At 36.1% G+C, this 23,855-nt stretch overlaps 2 protein-coding genes across 5 annotated transcripts; both read left to right on the forward strand.

Moving 5' to 3' along the window:
* Window positions 1-276: 276 nt before the first annotated feature.
* LOC113095905 (coiled-coil domain-containing protein 120) lies at window positions 277-16,299 on the forward strand. 4 transcript variants are annotated; one of them, XM_026261230.1, is made up of 11 exons: window positions 277-477; window positions 8,127-8,241; window positions 8,327-8,430; window positions 8,665-8,795; window positions 9,036-9,143; window positions 9,225-9,345; window positions 10,783-10,839; window positions 10,951-11,149; window positions 11,245-11,346; window positions 12,046-13,077; window positions 14,338-16,299. In XM_026261230.1, exons 3-11 carry the CDS (start codon window positions 8,382-8,384, stop codon window positions 14,435-14,437), a joined length of 1,899 nt encoding a protein of 632 aa, XP_026117015.1. In that variant the 5' UTR covers window positions 277-477; window positions 8,127-8,241; window positions 8,327-8,381; the 3' UTR covers window positions 14,438-16,299. The 4 variants fall into 4 exon arrangements, with proteins under 4 accessions (XP_026117015.1, XP_026117016.1, XP_026117014.1 ...); XM_026261231.1 differs by lacking the exon at window positions 277-477 and adding an exon at window positions 5,160-5,628 and having other exon boundaries at window positions 8,101-8,241; XM_026261229.1 differs by lacking the exon at window positions 277-477 and adding an exon at window positions 5,160-5,628.
* Window positions 16,300-18,483: 2,184 nt separating this feature from the next.
* Window positions 18,484-23,805, forward strand: comtb (catechol-O-methyltransferase b). The gene is made up of 6 exons (XM_026261258.1): window positions 18,484-18,695; window positions 20,955-21,126; window positions 21,313-21,430; window positions 22,395-22,588; window positions 22,739-22,870; window positions 23,169-23,805. Exons 2-6 carry the CDS (start codon window positions 20,956-20,958, stop codon window positions 23,346-23,348), a joined length of 795 nt encoding a protein of 264 aa, XP_026117043.1. The 5' UTR covers window positions 18,484-18,695; window position 20,955; the 3' UTR covers window positions 23,349-23,805.
* The last annotated feature ends 50 nt before the right edge of the window (window positions 23,806-23,855 follow it).

Consider the following 23,855-nt stretch of genomic DNA (forward strand, 5'->3'; position numbering starts at 1 on the left):
GCATATGTCGTTATTAAGATAAAATATAATGAAATATTTTGAAATATAAAACTCTATTTACTCTCATAAACAGTTTATTAATTGCTAATGAAAAGTCGTCCACTGGAATGTGGACCTATATCCCCCCCACCCCGTTGATTTCGTAGATTTTCGTTGCAAACAGTCTGTTAACATACTAGAAAGCAACGCAAACCGCAGTTAAGAAACTGTGTGTAGTTTGTCAAATGGGCGAGACTGAAAGAGTTAATCTCAGTCAAGTGGATGCGTGTTGCTCTTCTCTGTTTGCCAGTCTTGTTCCAGAGGCGTGACCGCGCTTTACACTGGATACCTGGGTGACTGCTGAATAGTGAGAGATGTTGTTATAATATCCTTCCGGCGTGATGCGGGGACCCTGTGTGTGTTTTGCGTGAAGGCGAGGATGTGATCTGCAGGATGTGACTGAGGAGAGCCGCAGATGAATATTAATTGGCATCGCAGGTCCGTATGCATGGTATTTTCTTACGTTATCCTCTCTTAAACGTCGCGTCTCTTCGAACAGACAAGCTGTTAAGAGAGTAACTTAATATATTAAATATAAATATCACTAGATTTATATGTGGGCTGGATATGGCAGACACCGAATGTGATTCCTAAAATGCAGGGACGCATGAGGAGGAAACTGCTTGCTGTCCTGTTTAAAAAACATCTTTTTTTTTTTGGTGTTGTGCTGAATGTTTGTATGAAAATATCCTGTCACTGAAGATGTTCACATTCTCTTATCCGCGACTCATTCATCCAGTATTGTAGTTCTTGCTGATGAAAGCATCGCGTGTGGCTTTCAATGGGATTTTCTGTGGCATGTTGCTATGCGATGGATTATTGATGCAAAACAGTCACACTTATTTGTCGGCTTGGATTGATAAACAATAATGTGTCGTGTATAAATGCACGCGTTCTTTTGGAAAAGCCACTCTGATCAATAATGCGATACTACGTATCTATCGTGGCGTGTGTCTCAGTTTGATTCATTTAAGTGATTCGAATAGTTCGAATCAGTTACTGAAAAGATTCGTTCAGTGACGCAGGCTACATCGCCAGTAGTAGGTGGCTGGACTCAGGTAAATAATAATAATAATAATCCATTATCCAATAAAAGTCTTGCTGCTTTCTTATTGCATAACAATATATATTGTGCTAGTATGCGGTATGCAAATAAGAACTCATTTTGTGTGTCTTGAGTGAACACCGATTTGTTCTCCATAGTCTTATTATTCTTAATTGTTTCGTCCATAAATGTACTAAAAGACATCAGAAAGAATGCTTGAACATTATTTCCCCCCCACAATAAATCAACTCTAATAACTTTATATCCAGTTGTCAACTGCTAGTTATAATTTGAATCAAGCTATAAAGCATAAATAAATGTTTCATGAACACCCTTGAGTCATTTTAATGGCATTTTATTTAATTAGTTTTGTATTTTATATTATTTTAAAATTTCAGTAATTTGATGTGTTTTTGTCCTTTTTTTATATATATTTGATGCCTGATGGAAGCATGCTGAGAGAGACTTTTTTTTTCTTTTTAAGATTTATATTTAGCTTTCATTTACATTTATTTAGGTTTTTAGTTTAAGTTTTGTAATTCATCTAACATTTCTATTTTATTGTTAGCTTTATATCAGTTAACAAAACTGATTTTAATAGTTTGTTAACAGGAACACTACTGATCTGCTGATCCAAAACTCATTTGACAAGGGGTCGTTTGTGTGGCATTCGTACTATCATGTGATTATTATTATTTTTTTTTCATCTAGCCTATATAATAATGCTTAATTTGTATGACAAGCAATACATTTGCCCATTAATTTAAAACGAGACATTTACATTTTGCCTATCATGGCACATGAACTGCGCTACTATGATTGAAGCTCTCTCAATCATGTCCCACTGAGTTCACTGCGATAGCTGAGGATGGTGAGTGTGGTTTGAAGTGTCTAGACTCTGACTCACTCCGCTTTGCAAAGCACAGATTTCCTGCTCCGTCTAGCAGTGTCAAGAGTGTATTTTCAGCAGATCTCTTTTGTTTTTGAGCTCCTTCCTATCCAGGGCGCACTGGCAAAAAAAAAAGAGTTCAAACTCAGTTAATTGTAGCTTGATGTTGTAACCTTGTGCACACAAGCAGGCACTTAAGGCTCATGCTGGGAATTTCAGGGAACATCTGTTTAGCTTGTTACATTTTCACCCTTGTCTCTTGAGTTTGCAGTATTTTAGATGATTATAGGAAGTGACAATATATAGAGACCACAGCTAATTGCATAAAGGGATAATAAAACCCATTTCATTGTATTGACAAAGACAACACTGAGACACTTTTCAAAATATCTTATTTTTTATATTCCACAGAAGATAAAATTGTCATGGACTGACATGAGAATGATGACCAAATGTACATTTTTGGGTGAACCAACCATCCCTTTAAAGGCTTGAGTCATGACCACAAACTATTGTGCAGGGTGTGAGTGTTAGTGTCCAGACAAGTGTCTTTCTGTGATCTGTCCAGCTGCCATGCTGTCTGACCCCAGGACAGGGTCTGAGGTGGCAAAACACTGTCTCCACCCTGGCTAGGCTGTGAAATGTACATGTTTTCACAGAGGGATTTACCACAGTGTTGCCAAGCTGTGGTCAGCTTTGTTGCTGACCGTCTGTTTTGTCTTTGTTTATCCAGTAAAGAAAACATGGAGAAAAGAATTTCATCTTTGGGTGGACAAGAAAGAGGAGTTGAACAATTACTCAGGCAGAAACAACACACTTTTAAGCTGCCATCCATCTATTCTAGGAGAGATTTTAGGTTTTTTTGTGGTGTTTTGTAAGGCTCTGATGTTCTGTAGTGCATTACTGCTCACTTCATGAACAAATGAAAAGTTTTTTCTTTCTGCACACAAAACATTTTAAACATTATTATACTTGTATCTTCTTGTATAAAAACATCAAATATCTATTTTTTTGTTCCATTTATGTTGTTGGCTGCTGTATGCATATGAAGGATAATATACTTGTTTAATGTTTATAGAAGATCACTAGGTTTTCCGATGGCTGTAAGCATGAAGAACACCAAGCATCAAGAGCTTAAGACGGCAGGTTCTCAATTCTGTAGCTGCTAAAGTAGTTTGAACATAGTGGTTGCAGTTTGCCCCCTGTAACCTGATCTGCAGAGATCAAAGCATTTGGCAGGACAGCAGCTGGTTGTTCTTGAGAATCAGATATAAGGACGGAGGGTCACTGCTGGTCACACTTGCTTTGTGCCTCAGAGGAATATGCTATATATTATTATATGGAGAACGGTCCTCTTTATCACTTTTGCCCTTTACTAATGGTCTTTGAGCTTACTTTTGACAAATTTGCTCACAAATCACTGCTATAGGTTTACACTGATCAATGATAAATTAATAAAAAAGACCCCACCTGCAGTGTTTATGCTCATAAGGGCAATACACATTCTTGTTGAATTATTTTATATTTCCTGACCTACAGTTGTTAATAATTACAGTCAAATTGCTTTGGAGACTATCAACACTCCATGTCAATTTAAATGTGTCCTCAATTATGTCTTTTTGTTTACTTGCAGAATGCATGATTACACTCGCAGCATGGCCCATTAGATGATGCTCAAGTAATTTTGTCATTGACCCAGAAACACTTTTCATTGCATCTCTGTGGTATTTTGAACTCCGACGTGATGCAATGGCCAGAGCAAGACAGAAAGTGAGAAGCAGCGTAATCTCCAAGCAGTAATCCTCCATTTCTTTGTGTGCCAGAGTCCTCCTATTGGTGTGCTAAAACAGGGCAGTGCAAATGAGAGACAGGTCATGACAGGTCCCTGGAATTGCCTTTGTCTGCTTTGAGAAAGCACTTCTCCCCCAAGTGCTAATCTCAACCCCTCCAATTTCTACAATAAGGTTTCAAGGTTGCAAATAGCGTCAGTTCCCTCTGCTATGCCAATTCACCATGCTGTCATGTGCAGGAAAAGCGTGTCATAAATTTTCTAGGCTGCCTGTTCATAGTCTGCTGGTGTCATCCTGCTCATGTTATTGAGTATGGTAGTGTTGCAGCATCCCTTAGAAACTACAACCCAATCTCATGATGAAACATAACTACAGGTATTTTTACGAGGTGGCGATTTCACATGAATTTGTAAGATGCTTAACCTATCTGTCAGTGGGGTGTAAGCATATTGTACTAAAACATACAAATGAGATTGTATGAATTTATACCAATTAGACACTAGTTTGTGAAACATTCAATTTAAACATTTATTTGGCAAAAAAGAAAAAAAAGAAAGAAACGCAGGTATGTTGTATGTCCCAGATGTTCTTTGGTTGACTTTTTAACACACTGACTTGGCACTGAATCACATAATGCTTGATCGTTTTAAAGCTTAAATACTGTAAATGCGTTTTAAAATAAAATAATTAACTGCACTGTTGTCACAGCTGTTTTTCCTAAGCACAGAAGAAAGTTGAGAGGAATGCTGCATGCAGAGGTCAGTAACTTGCTAAGTAATCACTGCTGACAGTTAACATTTGTTTGACCACATGACTATTGACTTAAAGGAATAGTTTAAAATTCAGTCGTCAATTATTCACCCTCATGTCGTTCAAAACCCATGACATATTTTCAGCTGTGGAAGACAAAATGAGAAATCATGAAGTGTACTAGTCACTTTTTTTATTTAATGAGAATGAATGGACCAAAAAGGCTCAGCTTTTAAAAGGATGCAAAATTACTATTAAAAAAGTATAAATAAAAGTATCTGCATCACTATTTTAGAATTATTCTATGCCAATCAGTACATTTAATGGACAATTTTAATTAAACCTTTATGGTGATTTTGGCATTTTCAATCATGATTCATGTTTCTGTTTCCATGCATTTTGTTTCAGCTAATTTTTTTTTTTGAGTTCTGCAGAAGAAAGAAAATCATACATATTTGGAAACCACAATGTGAGTTAATGATGACAGCATTATCTTTTTTGGGGGTGTACTGTCCCTTTAAATATACAATGGTTATTGAGATTCCCTACATCTACCTTTGCAACTAACTTGACGCATGTGTTAGATAAACCGCTTATACTTAAAAAAAAAAATGTTTTCCATAAATTTCCAAGTGCTGCAATCAGAGTAAATAATTCATGTCTGCCACGTTTAAGTTAGAAACCATATGGTTGTCACGGACGCCAAAGTCTCACCTGTTTGCTTTTCAGACGAAACTATTGAAATGAGTTGCCTGGATAACCTAGACTTATATCGCCATTTTGGACATGAATGACATTTTATGCGGTTTATATATAGACGAATTATCTCGAAAGATAACGATCTTATAATTTCTTTAAAAATGTTAAAGTTTAATCTTTTCTATCCATTCTATCAGTAACTAACCCCCTTCAGCCCGTGTAGATGGTTTCGCCCTTGTTGCCTTTAGGGCTCGTAGAAATGACTTGCTTGAGTTGCAGCAGCAGAAGAAACGCGAGAAACTGTTGAGTTCGTGCGTTAGAGACCACGTCAAGCGTAACACGTTAATGAAATCAGACTATATAATAAGCATGCTTTTTCTGTCCTTTTGTGGATATATTCTCAGAATTTTGTCAAGGTAAGTACTTGAAACTACTTAACGTTAGGCTGTTAAACCAAAATGTTTTTCCAGTTGCTCAAGAGTGTAATACGTTATAAACAGTCTAACGTAATTGCTTTCAAGGAAGTTTATAGGAAGGATTGTCCCCTCCTTTGACTCGTGTTTTCTTTTTAGTTGATGGGAATAACATATGTAAAATGAAGACCATTAAAATGTATCATTTATAAAAGCATCGCTTTTTCAGTAACAAATAAATGTTGATTTTGACGGATATGGATTTTCCTGAAACGATTAGATACAGTTCATTGGAGTCAGCTGTGTATACAGTCCCACCTGCTAAAGCTGGTCATTTCACACACTGTATGTTTTGTTGTTTGATGGTTGTCAACAGAAACAGTCAGCTTCAAATCAGTCGTTTTAGGTAGACAGTCAATGAAAGTTATGAATGTTTTAAAAATGTCAGATTTAACCCTTTGAGACACTAACTGGCTTTGCTTCAGGAGTCAGGTTTTACATGTGACAAGAACTTGCAGCCATACACCGTGCAAAAGTAACAAACATTTCCTTAAAATGAAACATTGAACTTTATTATTATTAACATACACTGGCCCAATAATATGAAAACGGACAGTTTTGTAAATACATAAACAGCAGCATAAATGTCTTTTATCACAACATGGAGCAAACACTGGGCAAAATGTGGAATTATGAGGGTATTTTTAATAAAGATATTTAAATATGCTTGGTAATCGCATATTAGTATTTTTTTTAATTGAGTTTTGTGTGTTTGTTGTGTGCTTTTTCCTTCTCTCACACTTTCTTGCACGTTTTGTCCTAGGACATTGGGTGCTTTGTCATCAAATTCCCATAAATCCCTTGTTTATATCTCTCTCATCATTCCCCCAGAGTTGGGTTTTGATCTCTGAGCATCTATCCTTCCATATCTCCACCCATCATGCTCTTTGCCAGGTCTCTACAAGAGTTGTGGTGTGTGATATCTGTTAGCATGTGTCCACCAGATGTGCTTGTAGTGTTTTGAAGAATCTTATTTGTTCAATTGCTCCTATATGAATGGTGAGAGCTTCTTGTTTTGAATATTTAGTCTCATTTATTTACTCACCTACTTACACTTAGGGTTCAATGTTGTCTGTTTAGCTGGCACATGGTGGTTTGTCGTTTTTTGTATAAATTTTTTTGGATGCATTCCCAGCCACCTATCGAAACCACACGATCAATGCCACTTCCTAACAAACAAAAACACATCCTGCTTGTTCTCTCCAAGTTTTGCCAGCAGCCTTTATACTACAATTGTGATTCAATAAACGGTTTTGCAACATTTACCATTTTATGATTATATATATATATTTTACATCTATAATTTAAAAAAAGTAAAATGCATACAGGGTGATTTTAAACTGATGTCAGTATGCAGGGTTGTTATTTTTTCATTCATGTTTAGAATAAATTTTTTATTAATGGTTTATTATTTATGCCAGTGAATAATTTTCATTAGTGATCTTAAAGGGATAGTTCACCCAAAAATGAAAATTCTGTCATTAATTACTCATGCTCGTCAGTTCTGACCTAAGTTCATCTTCAGAACACAAATTAAGATATTTTTGATGAAATCCGAGAGCTTTCTGACCCTGCATAGACAGCAACACAACTACAAAGTTCAAGGGCCATAAAGGTATTAAAGACATCATTAACATAATCCATATGACATCGGTGGTTCAACAGTAATTTTATGGATTTGTGTGCAAAGAAAACTAAAATAATGACTTTATTGAACAATTTCTTCTCTTCCATATCAGTCTTTGATGCGCGTTCATGAGAATACCACAACGCATGTATGTGGTGCTGCTGATGCAGGATGCATTGCGGTCTATCTTTGCTTTCTTCAAAAATATCTTAATTTATGTTCAAAAAATGAACAAAGGTCTTATGGCTTTGAATGACATGAGGATGAGTAATTAATGACAGAATTAAATTTTTTTAGGTGAAAATGCTGACATTAAAGAGACATAAAATACACAGTATTTTTATTAAATGTTGCCCATTCATATGAATATGAGTTATGTGTTCATATAGCTGTCAGTAGACTGCAAACCAAGATTTGAATCACTTGTTGGGTAACCTGGGTTGCCAGTTGCCACAATAACCTGATATGGGCTCTCACTTTCACACCTTCGGTCATGTTACCCTGTCATGACGTAATTTCCAGAAAGAAGAGAGCTAATTGTTTAATAAATTATTTAGAGGCTGAGCAGCAATGTAAGTATGGCAGTGATTTTTTTTTAATTTTTTAATTTTTTATTTTTTTGATAGTGCTGTTTGCCTCTTTAAAAAAAATAATTCTGATGTCTTTAAATTATGTTTTGTGGCAGAACGAGCCATTCAACTTTTATATAAGACATCATTTAGAGGACTATGTTACAGCCAGCAGAAACAAATAGAAGTTTTCAGTTTGTGTTTAACAAACATATGTAGTTGTTTTTTTTTTCCTGACTACTAAGGGCTCAGCAGTAATTTGAGAAGTCGCACAGTGGCTCCCCTGCAGGCCATTGGGATACTGCAGCATTGTGGACCACAACACTGAACGGACATGCCTCACGTGACTCAAAATATAAGGTGATTGGAGGCTCTCAAATCAGTCTCGGTTCACTTGTAGCTCAAATTATACCTTATTAATTAGATCAAAATTCTTTGTCTGCAGGAGCTGAGGGTAATTGGGAGCTAAAGACTTCACAAGACTTCCTCAAATCCATTCTATGGAGGTCAAAGGTCGCCTCATCACTGCCATGGGCTTAGGGGCTCCAGGTGAGTCTGCTTATTTCCATATTGATAATTGAGTATTGAAGCAAAATATGTACTATAGATTTTTGTGTGGGTCAATCTTGGATATTGAATTTTGCATGCTCATACTTACCGTAAACACCTTTTGTGTCTCTTATGCTCACCAAAGCGGCATTTATTTAATACAAAATAATGGAAGTGTGAAAGTGTAAATCTAATTTGAACTTTGGCTTTCTGTTTCATGCGCATCATGCACAGATGTCCAGGGCTGTCAGGACAGCAAGCTGCAAGTGGAGCGGATCTCAGAACTGCAGGAGCGAAAGCAGAGTCTGCAGAGCCTTTTGAACAGCCGTCTCGGAGAACTGCGACAAGTGTGTCTTCTGGAGGCGGTGAGGAAATTAATACATCTTTAAAGCAGTATTTTACTTTTGGGCAGTCATTATAAAATAATGTTCTCTCTCTAAAAAAAAAAACAAAAACAAAAACAAATGGTGACTTCACCAGTGAAGGAAATGTGCACCCAGCTGTATACACGATTTATTCATTTTTTCTTTCTTTTTGTTCTGAAAGTGAATTATCTTATTCGATATGTGATTTTAGGATTTGCATTAATTCAAATGTCTGTACAGGAGCTCACTGGGAAGCTGCCACAGGATTTTCCTTTAGAAGAAGGGGAAAGACCTCCCTTTGTTCAGCGCCGAGCTGGTCTGGCCCCTCACATTACCTCAAAAGGAGAGGTGAGTCTGATTTCTGAAAGCTAATAGAAGGATTCTCCTAACAGGTTTATACAATAACAGCCATATCTGTCTTCCATGTAGGATGACGCAGGTCAGCGACGACAGATGAAGGCTCTCTTCAGTGGTGCCCTGCGCCGGAGCATCGATTCTGATAAAAATGCATTGCATAGTAAGAGGACTGTTCATCGGGGATGCCACACAGGTAACACACACTCACAAAAGCGCAAAACAGTTTCTGGTAAGCATTGGTAATTTGATAACATGTGCACACATTGGGAATGTCTCTACAGGAAGTGCATGGTAACTGAGTCATTTCCCCTTATTTTCCAAGACTGTTGCCTTTGCTTGAAAAGGACAATGGACACATGTTGACAGACTTTGATATTAATAAATTACCTGATCATTAGTTTTAAACAAATAGCTTGCACAGAGAATTTAGAAAAAAATTTAACTATCGTACTGGCCTTTTACACTACTGCTGGAAAGTTTGGGGTCAGTAGGAGATATATTCTTATTTTAGAGGAATTAATACTTTTATTCAGCATGGATGAATTAGATTAAAGTGAGAGAAAGGACATTTACAGTGTTAAAGGGGTCATGAACTGGCTTTTTAAATGATTTTATACTGTTGTTTGACGTCTGCTTATGACGATCAAGTGGTTTTTACATTGAAAAACATCAAAATCAATAAGTAATGGCCTGTTGTTGTGGCCGGCTTGAGAAACACTGTTTTTATGGACGTGCCACATTGAAGTCTTGGAAGTAAAAGCCCTCTGCTATGACTGGATAACAGTCTGTTTGACAAGCTGCGTCCTTCATACTTGGAGCCTTCTGTGACTTTGGTTAGACATGTAAAAATAATCAGGACAAATAAAGTGATCTCTAACAAAGCAGTAGTGACACAGTACAAATGTTTTTTTACTCACATAAGTGTGCTGCGCCATTTCTGTCGGATTCAATATAGAAAGCACAGCATTGCTTTTTAATCTCTGTCTCTCTGCAAATCCTGCTTCGACCTGTGTCTTGTGTACATAGGAAGTGAACAAACACTAAATGTTTTACTCATGTGAGCTGAAACTTCATTAAAAATAAAGTTCAACCACGCATTCCTAATATTTGAATTTCGAAGGAAAGTTATGCAGCGACTGTGTTCTTCCACAACGAGGCATTGCACAATGTTTTTTGATTTTCAATGGCATGTACTCAATACAAAAAATATGTATTGAGTAATAAATGATAATTTTTGAAAACACTGATTTTTGAAGGATCTTGTGACACTGAAGGCTGGAGTGTTTAATTAAAATAGAAAACATTTATTTCAAATTGTAATAATATTTCACAATATTGCAGTTTTTACTGTATTTTTTAATTAAATAAATGCAACCTTTGTGAGCATAAGACTTTTTAAAAAAACATTTAAAAATATTTCTGACTCCAAACTTTTGTACAGTAGTGTAAACCATTGTGAATGAAGTGTTTCATCTGATTATTTATATTTAAATATTAATTTGTATAATATTTTTTATATATCTTTTTAGATAATAGTGATGATAATATATTTATTAGACCATAGAAAAATTAGATCTTTGTGTAATCATTTTCTTTTATCTTTTATTCTCATTTTTTATTTAACTTTTAGAGGAAACTGTGAAGTCAGAGAGCAGTTCAATGTCAGACTCAACATCACATGACAATGGTGAGAAGTCTTAACATTATGAAACAAAGAAAGTACATCTCAATACTTGTTTTTTTTTTTCTCAAGAATTACTCAATAATTAGTTTTACCACACTGGCCTGTGTATTACAGGCTGTAGCTTTGATACACAACTCTGTCACCTGTGGTTCACAGAGGATTCGTCTCCCAGTGTGGCACCTGAGCATCGCTCCTTGTCTCACCCCCGGCTGGCCCCAGGCAGTCCTGACAGTAGGCTCTGCAGAAAGCTGTCACCTGTGGAGATCTACTATGAGATGAGGACTCGCCGCAACTCTGCCTCAAGCTCTGTGAGGTGAGCGGAGGAGGAGGACAAGATGTTTCCACAAGCTGATATGGGTGAGGTTTACACTATAATTCTAACTTATGAATGTGTGGATGTTGATCCAGCCCGAGTCACTCACTCCCAAGAAGTGCATCCAATGTGGAGGGCAGAAGTGTTCCAGCCACACCGCTGTTGTCCCGTACTGCACCAATGAGCGTCCACATGAGGTAATGGCTCTTTTATTTATTGACCATTTCTTCTGCTATATGTACACTATGGCTAGGGAGCTTCCTACTGCCTACATAGGCATCTGCCTTCTAAAGCAGCATTTAAACTTACATTTACTTACACGCTTATATGGGCAGCAACACAAAATAGCACATTCTGCATAAAATACTCTAATATAGTTTGATATTAGCTTGTTGCTATACTTAATAAATATATTATTCATAGACATACACTACATTCAAAAGTTTGGGGTTTCTGAGTTATTTTCTTATTTTTAAATGTTTTTGAAACCTTATGCTCAAATATTATGCTCAACAAGGCTACATTTATTTGATCAAAAATACAACAAAAACAATAATATTGTGAAATATTATTGCATATTATTATTCCTGTGATGGCAATGGCAAGTAATTACTCCTCCAGTCTTCAGTGTCATGTGATCTTTCAGAAATTATTCTAATATGCTGATTTGGTGCTCAAGAAACAGTTCTGATCGATGTTGAAACGAGTTGTGCTGCTTAGTTTTTGTGGTAACCATGAAACACTTTTATAGAATTCTTTAAAGAACTGCATTCAAAAGAATTCAATAGAACAGCATCTGTTTGAAATATAAATCTGTTGTAATATTATAAGTGTTTATTGTCAGATTTGATCAATTTAAAGCATAATAACTTGATAGTGTCTTCTCCTCCTGCTAGGCCGGAGATGTCTTTTGGTATTGCACTAAAGCAGTGGTACGGTAGTCCAGATGTTCCTCAGTTTGTCCCGTTGGCATCTTTAGAGGGCTCCTCTTCTGAGCGCCGCAGCTGCCCGTATGGTTCCCGCGCCCGTCGTAGCAACAGCTCTGAGGCGCTACTCGACCGCTCGAGTCTCCCTGAGCCCGGCCCTTCCCGCAACGGCATGCCACCCCGAGCTGGACCATACAAGAGCTCCGAGTCCCTCACAGATGGGAAGCTCCGTCAGATCTATCAAGGCAGCCCAGACAGACAGATGATGGGATTTAAAGACCAGGGTCGAATGCGCTCCTCTCTGGGCGGCCAAAGCAGTGGCATGGGTTACAATGAGATTTTGATGGACTACATTTGGGGCAAACAGCAAAAGGGGCCCATCCAGGCTCAACAGAACCAGTCAGCAGGACGAATCTGGCCAGACTTCTCCACTCCTCCATCGGGCACCCCTCCACACTACAATGGTTTCTCTCATTCGCAGTTACATCTGGCGGCGGCTCCACCTTTTTACAGCCCCATGCTGCTGCGGGGTCAAGAGGCTGAACCCCGTCGGGTAAAAGTGACACGCACAAAGTCCTGTGGACCCTTCATCCCTTTACAGCAGCACTCACAGGATGCCGTGTTGTTCTCTGCGTATGACCTATCACATCCCTCTGCTGGATCCACAGCTTCTTCTATTCCTAACCTGCTCCCTCACCACACAGAGCTGTCCACTGCTGCAGCGCTCGGCCGCAGACCACCTCAGTTCTCTCTGCCCACTCCTGAGGACTCCACCCGCAGTCTGCACAAGGCTCTGGCTCTGGAAGGACTCCGGGACTGGTATCTGAGGAACGCCTTAGGTTATTCCACTATGGCCAAAGGTCACGATGGACTCACCATGCGCCATTCACATACTCACCACCTGGTGCACCAGCCTCAGTCCGTTACAGGCGACCCACTGTACTCTGTGCACCGTCAAATACCTCAGTCAGCTTCATTTCATGGGCATCCCTTGCATGCCAGGTGAGGTTTCCCATGATAACGAAAAACTTGAAAATATCAAAGAATTTGTGAGACTGGAAAAGTAAAGGAAACTGTTATTTGTGATCTTATATTAGTAGTAGCAGAAACCGTAGTAGTAGTACTACTAATACTAATAATAAACTTACAAATTATTATATTACTTCTTGCTCGGCTGCTTGTCAGTTTTCAAGACATTTGGATGTTAGTTTTTGTGTTACAGTCATCTTATGCTCACCAAGGCAACATTTATTTGATAAAAAATACAGCAAAAGCAGTAATACTTTGAAATGTTATTACAATTTAGAATAACTATTTTTAATTTTAATGTAGTTTAAAATGTAATTTATTTCTCTGGTGGCAAAGCTGAATTTTCAGCAGCCATTACTCCAGTCTTCAGTGTCCCATGATTCTTCAGAAATCATTTTAATAAGCTGATTTGCTGCTCCGGAAATTTTTTTTTTATTATCATCAATGTTAAATAGTTGTGATGCTTACTATTTTTGTGGAAATAGTGGTACGTTTATTTTTTTTTTTTTTTTTTTGAAGTTCAAAAGAAGATAATTTATTTGAAATATAAATGTTTTTACTGTTACTTTTTGATTAATGTAATACATTTTTTAATGAATCCTGAATAAATGTATCTTAAAAGCCTTAAAGCTGCAGTCCTTAACTTTTTTTTGTTTTGTTTTAAAAATTATCCAAAAATAAATTTGAGCAAGTACATTACCAGCCAGAGTTCAGAACTATCGCCTTTAGCTCCATTCACAATGGTAAACTTGTGATAAAGGTTTCTAATTTGAGTGGCATGGGTAGGTTTTCACAGGCAATTCGAGCATGGCGCTGTGTGTTTACGTCACATCTGTAAATATAAAGAAGTTAGGATGCTATATCACACATATATATGTGAGGATGTGCAGGTAATGGATTGTTTATAGCCATTTCTCACAACAGATGGAATAAATTGCCCATTTTTATCCAGAATAATACACACTAAATACACATACTCGCGCAATGCTTATGTTATTAATGTTGTGCCGGTGCACAACCCACTAGAGCAAAATAAGTCCGCAAATAACTGCAATTACAGGTTTTCAAACCGAGATGGCGACAAATAGGCAAAACTTAAGGACTGCAGCTTTAAATCTATATTTAACACAATGGTTTGGATTGAGTAGTTTTTTAATTAGTTTATTCTAATTAGTTAATTAGATGCATGTTTTCTGATGATGACATTTTCATTTTCTTTTTTTATCATGACAGGTCTGTGGAGCTCTCTCTCTACTCGGAGCCTTTTCCCACCGAGGGGGGCGCTCCGAAAGAGTCGGGCTCTGAGCCTCCTTCACCTGGAACACTTGTCTGACTGGCAGCCAACACACCCCACAGCCTCCAGTGCAACCCGTTACAATATCTGATGCAAAATGACACCATGTTTTAGGCATGCACCAGTCCAATACTGTGCTCAAAATTAAGGGGGAAAAACCATTAAAACAATGCTATTATACAATAATTCTTTGTAGCATAAATGCTGGCACACAAACAATGACAGCAGGACAAAATTGAATTTGATTGGAGATAGGTATATAATTACAGCATTATTTAAAAGTACAATTATTAAACTGTATTTAAAAATGATATTGGTGCATCCCTTTATTGTTGAGCAAATAAGGAGGCATCTGTAACAGCTCAGAACAGAAATCGAGGAGCTTTTTTCCCTCCTTCATTCTCTGTTTATGTATTATTGGGATGTTATTGTAATGTATTTACATTTTCAAAACAAAATATAAAGGTAATCATATCATCTCAACTTCATCCTGAGATATATAGATATATATATATTTTCAGAGAATGAAATATATTATAAGATGTAGGTATTCTAAATGACTATTTTGTAACCAATATGTTTCAGGTTAACAGTCATTTAATTATATACAGAGTTTAATGAACTCGTGCGTTTTAATGTACTATAACAGCAGTGAATGTGTTGCATACCTGTTTGTTTATATCTGTATATCTAAATATATATATGTAGCTATGAAGAGTATGCTATAAAGCATTTCATATAGAGGCCCTTGAAGTGAAGTTGAGCTTTCACTTAGACTAGAGGGTTTATGTTCTCTGACGTCTTAGACATGCAAACAACTTATGCCTGAACTAAGAAATGAACTGTAAAGCTCTAATAAAGCTATTTATAATGTTTAGCCCACAGTCACAGCCCACAATCCACAAATTCAAAGGACTGTTGACCTAAAATATTGAGATCTTGAACTCTAAAATAGTCTTGAGGCCTCTTCACACCAAGTCAAAAAAGTTGCATGAGAAGAATGGTGCATTCAAAATGAAAAAAAAAAAATGCATTCCTAAAAAATATATTCTTATGATGTGATTATTCGCTTTTTTTATTATTTAGTAAAAAAAATATTTTTTGTTGTTGTTGTTTTTTAAGATGCCTAATAGTTTGAGTTTACCAGTTTGATAAAAATTGGCATCAGATTCTAAGCAAATAGTTTTGGTGCGAGATTATTTGCAAATATTTTATACTTTCATGTTTGGTCGCATCCGTCTTGGTAACCCCTTTAATAGATATTCTTGAATATTTGACAAATCTTAAGTGATCATCTACTGTAGTTTACATGTTGAGCAGTGGCATAAGCTGGACTTATGTTACCACTCTTTAGGAACAAAATACCTTATAATTGTCTTAACCAGTCAGTATGTTATCCTTCTGTTTACCAATTAGTTTTTTCAAATTTTGTTACAGTTCGTGACTTGATGTTTTTTTTTTCTTTGAACTTTCTTCTTCCTGAAATACAGTATAATTAATTCTGGCAAAAAAATACCAGAATATTGTGATTATCCTCGAAATCAGTACAATTTGCTGGGCACTGTATTAAAAGACTATAGGTTTTTTCTGCCCATGTTAAGCCTACAGATTATTGCTTAAACTGCAGAACATAGGACCTATGATGGTTTTAGTTTCAAATTATGGTTTATTTAATAAGCAACTTGGTTAATTAGACTTGAACAATTCATGTGTAGTTGCTTCTCCTCATCTTGCGGGTTTGTGAGGTGCCTCCCGCTGGTATCTGAAAGTCATGACCTAACAGCTGTGCATTGCTAGTCTCTTTTAGTGTATTTTGGTGACATAAATGTCTGTACTGTAATAAATGATAAATAATGAAAAATACCTATATGTAGCAACTTGAATAAACAATATATATTGTATATTTATGAACTGATCAGATTTTTTATACATATTTATTTGCATATTACATGCCTCTGGTTTGTTTACACCAGCAAAAGGGACTCTTGTTGGCATCTTTATGAATGACACCTTGTTTTGGCTTTAAATTGTACTATTGTTGCAGCTTTTAGGATCATAAATGCATTGCTTGATTTTTTTTTAAATGAACTTTTTTCATTGTTTCGTTTTTATATACATTTTTCATATCAGCCATAGTCTGTTAGGGCAAAAAAAAGTCATAATAAAGACCATGATACAAAGTAAAAATCTTTTTTTTTTTTTAAATCCACATTGTGTGGCTTATTTTTCTAGTGTAAAAATTCATTCCTGATTTCATATCTCAATTACAATGCAATTTGTAACCCAAACAGATTTTGTCTAACGTGTAGACTCTGAAAATCTGTTCCGATCACATTCTTTGCTTTAACCTTTGGTCACATCACTAATCCACATCCACTGAACACTTGGAATGTGTTGGACTCTTTTCCAGCCACTTCACGTGATTCAAATCATTGCACAGGCAGCTCTCTTTGAAAAATGCTTCATCTATTATGCAAATCCATTTACAGTTCATTATGATTTCTGAATGACTAATAGGCATATAAAAAATGTAAGCATACTAAATTTAGTAAGGTTATCTTACTAAACTATTTACCAATGGGATAAGGAAATTTACCTTCACTGTAAAAATGAACTTGTTTTAAAATTGACGAAGATCTGCACACACCCATAAGAATTTGGCAAATTTAGCACTGATTCAGCCTTAGACTGGCTTGATTATTTTTGTGAATAATGTCCATTGCTACGTTCAATTTTAGCATCAATTCTAATTCAGGCATTAGAAATGACTGCTGGGAATGGAAAATGATATGTAAAGTGCTTTCCTGTCCACATAAAAGTCTGTGGATTGTCTCAGGAAGGAACTGTCCAAAACAAATTGGAGAGGCATTCAATATTGGTTTCGAATTGTTTGAGAAGATTGGCTGGTGCCATTGACCAGTGGTTTTTAGTGCAGGAGTGTATGTGTGTGTTATTAGGTAGGAATACCCAGTCTTTTGATTGTCACAGGTTTACCTTATTGTTACCCTTATTGTTTCTTCTTCTTTTTCTTTGTCTCTCCAGTTCTTTTGTTTATTTTTAATTCGATTGATTGATTGATTGAATGAAGGTCTGAAGGAGGGTTATTCTTGGCAGCTCAGTTCAGTGATTCAGTCCATGCTGGAGCTCAGCCCAGTGAAACACATCAGTGTCTACAGTGGCCGTGGTTTATTCAAATAGACAAAATGATACTTTTTTTTAAGATAAATTCAATGGGATGGTTTTCATAATAGTTACAATAAGTATTTTATACATTAAGTACAGTTTAATCATTTAGAGTTAAATTGACAGTGACATCCTGTTGGTAGAATGTTTTTTTTTAAAAAGGAGACTGTAGTAAATTATATTTAATGTAAATTTTTGTCAAAATTTTAGTAACTTTATATATACTTAAGAACTCGAAGGCTTCTGGCATCTGTTTCGTTACCAACATTATTCAAAATATCTTCTTTTGTGTTCAACAGAAGAAAAATGCTCATACAGGGCTTGAACATCTGAGGGAGAGTAAATGACAGATTTTCATTTTTGGGTGAACTGTCCCTTTAAAGCCACGAGAGGGCTTGTTTGAGCTCCATTTAGTATCTATTTAGTTTCTGCACGGGTAAAAATTGCTCAACTTTGTCGTTCGACTACATTTATATTTTCTACACATAATATATTAAAGTTTGTCTTAAAGGAACAGTTCGTTTGAAAATTAAATTTATACCTTGTTTACGCAAATCGTTTTGAACGAATCGAGTCGTGAATCGGTTGATTTGAACGAATTGATTCACAGACTCAAAGTTCCAGTCGCAGCTTAAGTAAACAACTAGCTGCAGAGTAATTTTCACTGAAAACAACTTAAATTCTTCAGAAAACTGAATTGCCATTTTTTTTTTAATTATGCTTTAAGATTAATCAATGTATTTAACTTCATTGCTACACAGATGTAAGAAGAAAGCCGACATGAGGGCGAGTATGACACAGTATTCAATTTGAGGTGAACTAACTTGTCTGTTGCCAGCTGCATAACAAAGTCAGTTTTTGATCCCTGACCTAGTTTGGTTTTCTGTTTACTGTCTGGGGTGTTCATATCCCTCTAAAAGTCCTACGGCTAGACATTCCTTATGGCTCAAATCTACCCAGACAGCCTATTACAAAGTCAGCTGAGAGAGAGAGAGAGAGAGAGAGAGAGAGAGAGCGCGCAGCTAATCAGTAGAATGTGTAATTGCATGCTTGTAGGTTTGGTTTAACAGAAGCTCCATCTTGTAGGGAGTAAAGAGAGAGGCCCTCATCAAAAGTAAGTGTTTTTATTTTTAAATGGTCATTTACTTTAATTTATGTCACTTGATGCCTTTTGATGAATTGTGACACAAAACTGCTACTCGCCATCATTTAGATAATTTAGTTTCATTGTATTTATTTAGGAAGGTTTCCTTTCATTGTATAGTCTCGTATTGCATATTTAAATAAACATGTTTATAATAATATTACATTGTGTATAATCCATTTTCTAGTCTCTCTTACTATTTAGATAATAATCTTGATTATTATGTGTCAATGTGTTTTGCTTATTTTTGCATATATATTCTTGGCTTGTGACTAAAATTGTAACTCAATTTAGGTTAAATCTAGTTTAGTAAGTGATTCACAGTGTGTTTCCTGTTCAGCTGATACCAATTATCATTGCTGAAGACAGCACATACTTTTGATCGACTATCACCATATTTATTTGTGTTCAGTCTGTTTCAGTGTATTGCATTTCTGGTTCACTGTTAATTATTATGTAGCTCTAATTAAAATTAATCCGCTTATTTAGCATGAATGGTGTAATAATTGCTGTTGCTGTGTGAAATCGCAGAATATATACAGACCTTTTCCCATGCATTGCATATATTCACTGCTATATTTTTTTACAACAGTGCATTTGTGAAAGCCAGTCTCTGTGCTTCACTCATTCCTTTCCAACACCCATTTGAGAGGATTTTCTCACTAACAATGGCCGTCCTGCAAAGTGGCTGAGCTCTGCATTCCACTCCAGACCCTAGCTTCATTTGTGTATATATTTAAAGAAACCCTAAGAAGCACTTGTCATGGTCCTCTCTCAAGGGTGCCACACTCTTAGTTTAATAGCTCTTAACTTTGAGCTTGTTGCCATGCAACTCTAAAATCACACTTTAGAGTTGCATTTCTTACTCTCCATGACTAGCTTACTCTTCTTAATTAACAGATCAATTATTAACTGAATTTATTTTGTAATAAAGTACATATTCTTTTCAGTAAAATATATATCAAGTTCAAGTTACTTTATTTATACCCAAAGGTAGATTTTGTTTTCAGTAGAGTCCTCATACACACATATGAAACAGAGCACGTATCACATATCATCAAAAACATATTTATATATGGAGGAAGATGTCTCATCACCAAAAAGCAGCCAACTAAACATTCAGAGTACCATGAATAAATTGTGTTAGCACATGTTTTATACATTTTTAAAAGGAGTGGATTTGGAAACCGTAATGTATTCTCAATTCAATCTTTCATTGAAGTGAATGCTGGTGTGATTCAAAAGTTTGGGGTTGGTAGGATTATTTAATATCTTTGAAAGAAATATTGTATGCTCACAAAAGCTGCATTTGGTGAAAACTACAGCAAGTACAGACCCCAAACTGCTTTATGGACCGTGAGCTCCAGCAACATGCAAATGCAACCAAAGGATCACATGAGAGAGATTTTCAATGCAGGGTTTATTTGCTGCATAGTAACCACCCATCTCATTAGACCATGACAATAGAGGAATGACTGGAGAGGTGAAAGCACAGCACTGAATGAGCTCGTTTATTTCCATATACATTCATCTCATGACCTGCAGGAGTGCAGACCTAGGCTGTACCAGAGTAATTAGACAGCCTTATCATATTGGATACACTAGTGTATGTGTCTGCTGTCTGGGAAGGTGATATAATTGTATTATTTTAACACTTAATATACGCAGACAGTTCAAAGGGATGCACAGTAATATCTGGCTTAGTTACATCTTTTACAGTTGGTTATGGATTGTTCCATAATAGGACCTCAGTGAAGCATGGCTCACATCAGAAACTTGCAGGGATGAAAAAAAAGGCTTCTTATCCTGGCATAATTCTTAATATTGCTTGCTGTATTATATATTGCATGTACACTTACATTCAAAATTTTTTACTTTTATTCGGCAAGGATGCATTAAATGGATCAAAAGTGACAGTAAAGATACAATACAAAGATACAATAAATGCGGTTCTTTTGAACTTTCTATTCATCAAAGAATTCTGAAAAATGGTTTCAATGTGTTTCCACAAAAGTCGTAAGCACAGTTAACTGATTTTAACAGATAATAAAATTAGAACCAAATATTAGAAGGATTTTGAAGTATCATGTGACACTAAAGACTGGAGTAATGACTGCTAATAAGAATAAATTACATCTTAAAATTTCTTAAAACATACATCACTTCACCTGATTTGAAATGTATGATAAATTAGTTTTCTAAGGTTCCTGAATCTGTGTCTGACTCTAGTATGTTGCTGGTTTTGCTGGGCTGGTGTTTCGGGGCCACAGTGCTTTTATATGTGTTGTACTCCTGGCTCATCCCCACTGCGGTGCAGTTCAATGGCAGTCTGGCGTTACTCTGGCACGATGTCATCGTTGAGCGCGCTCTTGATACTCTGACCAGATCAACTCGACCACAGGTGACTCAGTCAGTCCTGGTTAAACACGGCTTTGCATCACCAAAATTACAGCATGTACCTGTTCTTTATCTGCAACTAGGATGCATAAGGGGGTCGTAAGACAGAGAGTTTAATGATGTTAGACTTGTGAGGCCCATAAAGTAAACAAAGTCATCACCAGACTTCTTTATTCTTTGTTGTGACCAGCGTCTGCTGAAAGCAGTACAGAAGCATGCGACCCGTGGTGACCCTCAGAGTGTGATCTCGGCCATTGATCATTTCTGCCGACACAGTGAATGGGCTATGAACGTTGGAGATGAGAAAGGTTAGAGAATAAAGGTTTTTATTCCTTATTTCCAGACAAAATTTTGGACAGAATCTGAAAGAAATATGTGCATTGACACAAAACAAAAACAAAACTTTTTCTGATTTTTTTTATATGGTTGCTCCAAAATACAAGTAAGAAAACGGATTTCATTAATTATGCAATTTTTGTAACTTAACTAAAGATCAATAAGGTTTTTTTTTTTCTTTTTGGCGCATTACATTGACCTAAATTGTCAGTAAAGACTTGATCTAAAGACATTGTTGCTAAAGATTTATATTTCAAATACATTTTTACTTTCTATTCATCAGAAAATCCTAAAATGTGTCATGGTTTCCAAATAAATATTAAGAAGCACAACTGTTTTCAACTTTTGAGCACCAAATCAGCATATTCAATTGATTTCTGAAGGATCATGTGACACTGACTGGAGTTAGACTGAGTAATGGCTGCTGAAAATTCAGCTTTGCCATCACACAAATAAATTATATTTTAATAGAAACAATTAACATTTTTACATATTCAAATAGAAATATTTTTAATTATTTTAATTCTTCACAATTTTACTGTATTGTTATTACATAAATGCAATTTTTGTGAGCAGAAAACTCTTCTTAAAAACAACCCCTAAAGTCTTACCCTTGTCAAACTTTTGAACTGTATTTATTTTTTATCAAATAAATGCTGTATTTCATATCAAATACAAGTCTTGGTCAGCATAAGGAGCTACCATAAAACAGAAAAAAATATACTGACCCCTAATTTTGAACAGAATTTAATATTCTTTAAGTTGCTCTGAATAAAAGCATCTGACAAATGTCAACATTCTCCCCTGCTTCATGTCCAAAATATGTTTAAAGATAAAGAAATACAAAAGTATTTATATTGGAATTTACATTTATTGCATCCAACTGTCTTTTACGTATTTGTGTGTGTGTGTGTGTGTGTGTGTCTATATGCTCAGGCTCTATTCTGGACTCAGTGGTGAGTGAGTTGAACCCAGAGAAGGTCCTAGAGTTGGGCACATACTGTGGATACTCCACAGTGCGTATCGCTCGTCTGCTTCCTCCTGGAGCTCGACTGATAACACTAGAGTTCAATGCAGATTATGCTGCAATTGCTCGACAAGTAATCGCCTGGGCAGGTCTTGAAGACAAAGTAAGGGCCCTTTTCCTCCACGAACATATCCTACATTGTTTGCATACAGGAATCTTTATTCATGTGAACTTTATGATCGTATATATTTATGATCGTAACCTATATATTTAAAGGATAAGAGTCATTTCAGTTAATGTTTTACTTTTTCAGGTTCAGCTTGTAGAAGGTGCGTCTGAAGATTGGATCCCACGCATGAAGGAGCACTTTGGAATTGAAACATTTGATTTTGTTTTTCTGGACCACTGGAAGGACCGTTACCTCCCTGACACAAAACTAATGGAGGTGTGTTTGATTCTAACCATTTTAACCTTATTCAATCTCAGTTAGAGATTAAGGTGTCTCTTCCTGTAGCACAAACATGGCACTAGCAGTGCCAAGGTCATGGGTTCAGTTTTTCCAGAGAAAGCAAAAAGACATATAAATGTGTACCTTAAATGCAAGTTGCTTTGTATAAAGTGTCTGCCAAATGCAAAAATGTTCTGAATTCACTGCTATTCCAGTATTCTCTTCTCAATATTGCACAGCAAGCCTATATCCACCATTTTCTACTCTTCTCTTTTTCTATCTTCTTTGTTTATAGGATTGTGGACTGCTAAGGAAAGGCACCGTTCTGCTTGCTGATAATGTGATCTGTCCAGGAGTCCCAGACTATCTTGAATATGTGCGCAATGGCCTTTTTTATAAAAGCTGCTATTTTAAATCCCATTTAGAGTACACCAAGGCAGAGGACGGCTTGGAGAAGTCTGTGTTTTTGGGCTAGAGATATACAGGGATGGTTCAGAGTTTCTGAGACCCAGCATGAGATTTATTTTAAATGATTTATTATCATAAGTCCCTAAGATGTATTGTGCTTAAAGTCTGTAAATCAGGACACACAGCTCTGCGTTTATGTTTTATAACTGTGTACCACTAGAGGGTAGGATCACGTTTAAAATGGCTAAATGAAATATGTGGCTGTGTCAAGACCAGACCCTCATATATCACATATTTGTGTTTGTACAGAAATTGGGACTTTTATAGGTTATTTTAAGGTTATTCTGTAATAATGAAAACATTGGCAATTTGTGTTGATGAAGATATACAAGTCTTTTGGATTGTGCTAATTTGATGCATTTTTTCAGTGTTGATAATTGCATGGATTGCAGTTGTATTTGTTTTCAAAACATTTGGTGCATATTCGTGTATGCTTTTTACAAATTGTTTTTTTTTACTAATTTAAAATGTTTGTCTCTAGCATTTATATATATTTTTTATTTGTTTAATTTTT

This window comes from Carassius auratus, unplaced genomic scaffold (assembly GCF_003368295.1).
Source record: "Carassius auratus strain Wakin unplaced genomic scaffold, ASM336829v1 scaf_tig00215808, whole genome shotgun sequence".
Lineage (NCBI taxonomy): Eukaryota > Metazoa > Chordata > Actinopteri > Cypriniformes > Cyprinidae > Carassius > Carassius auratus.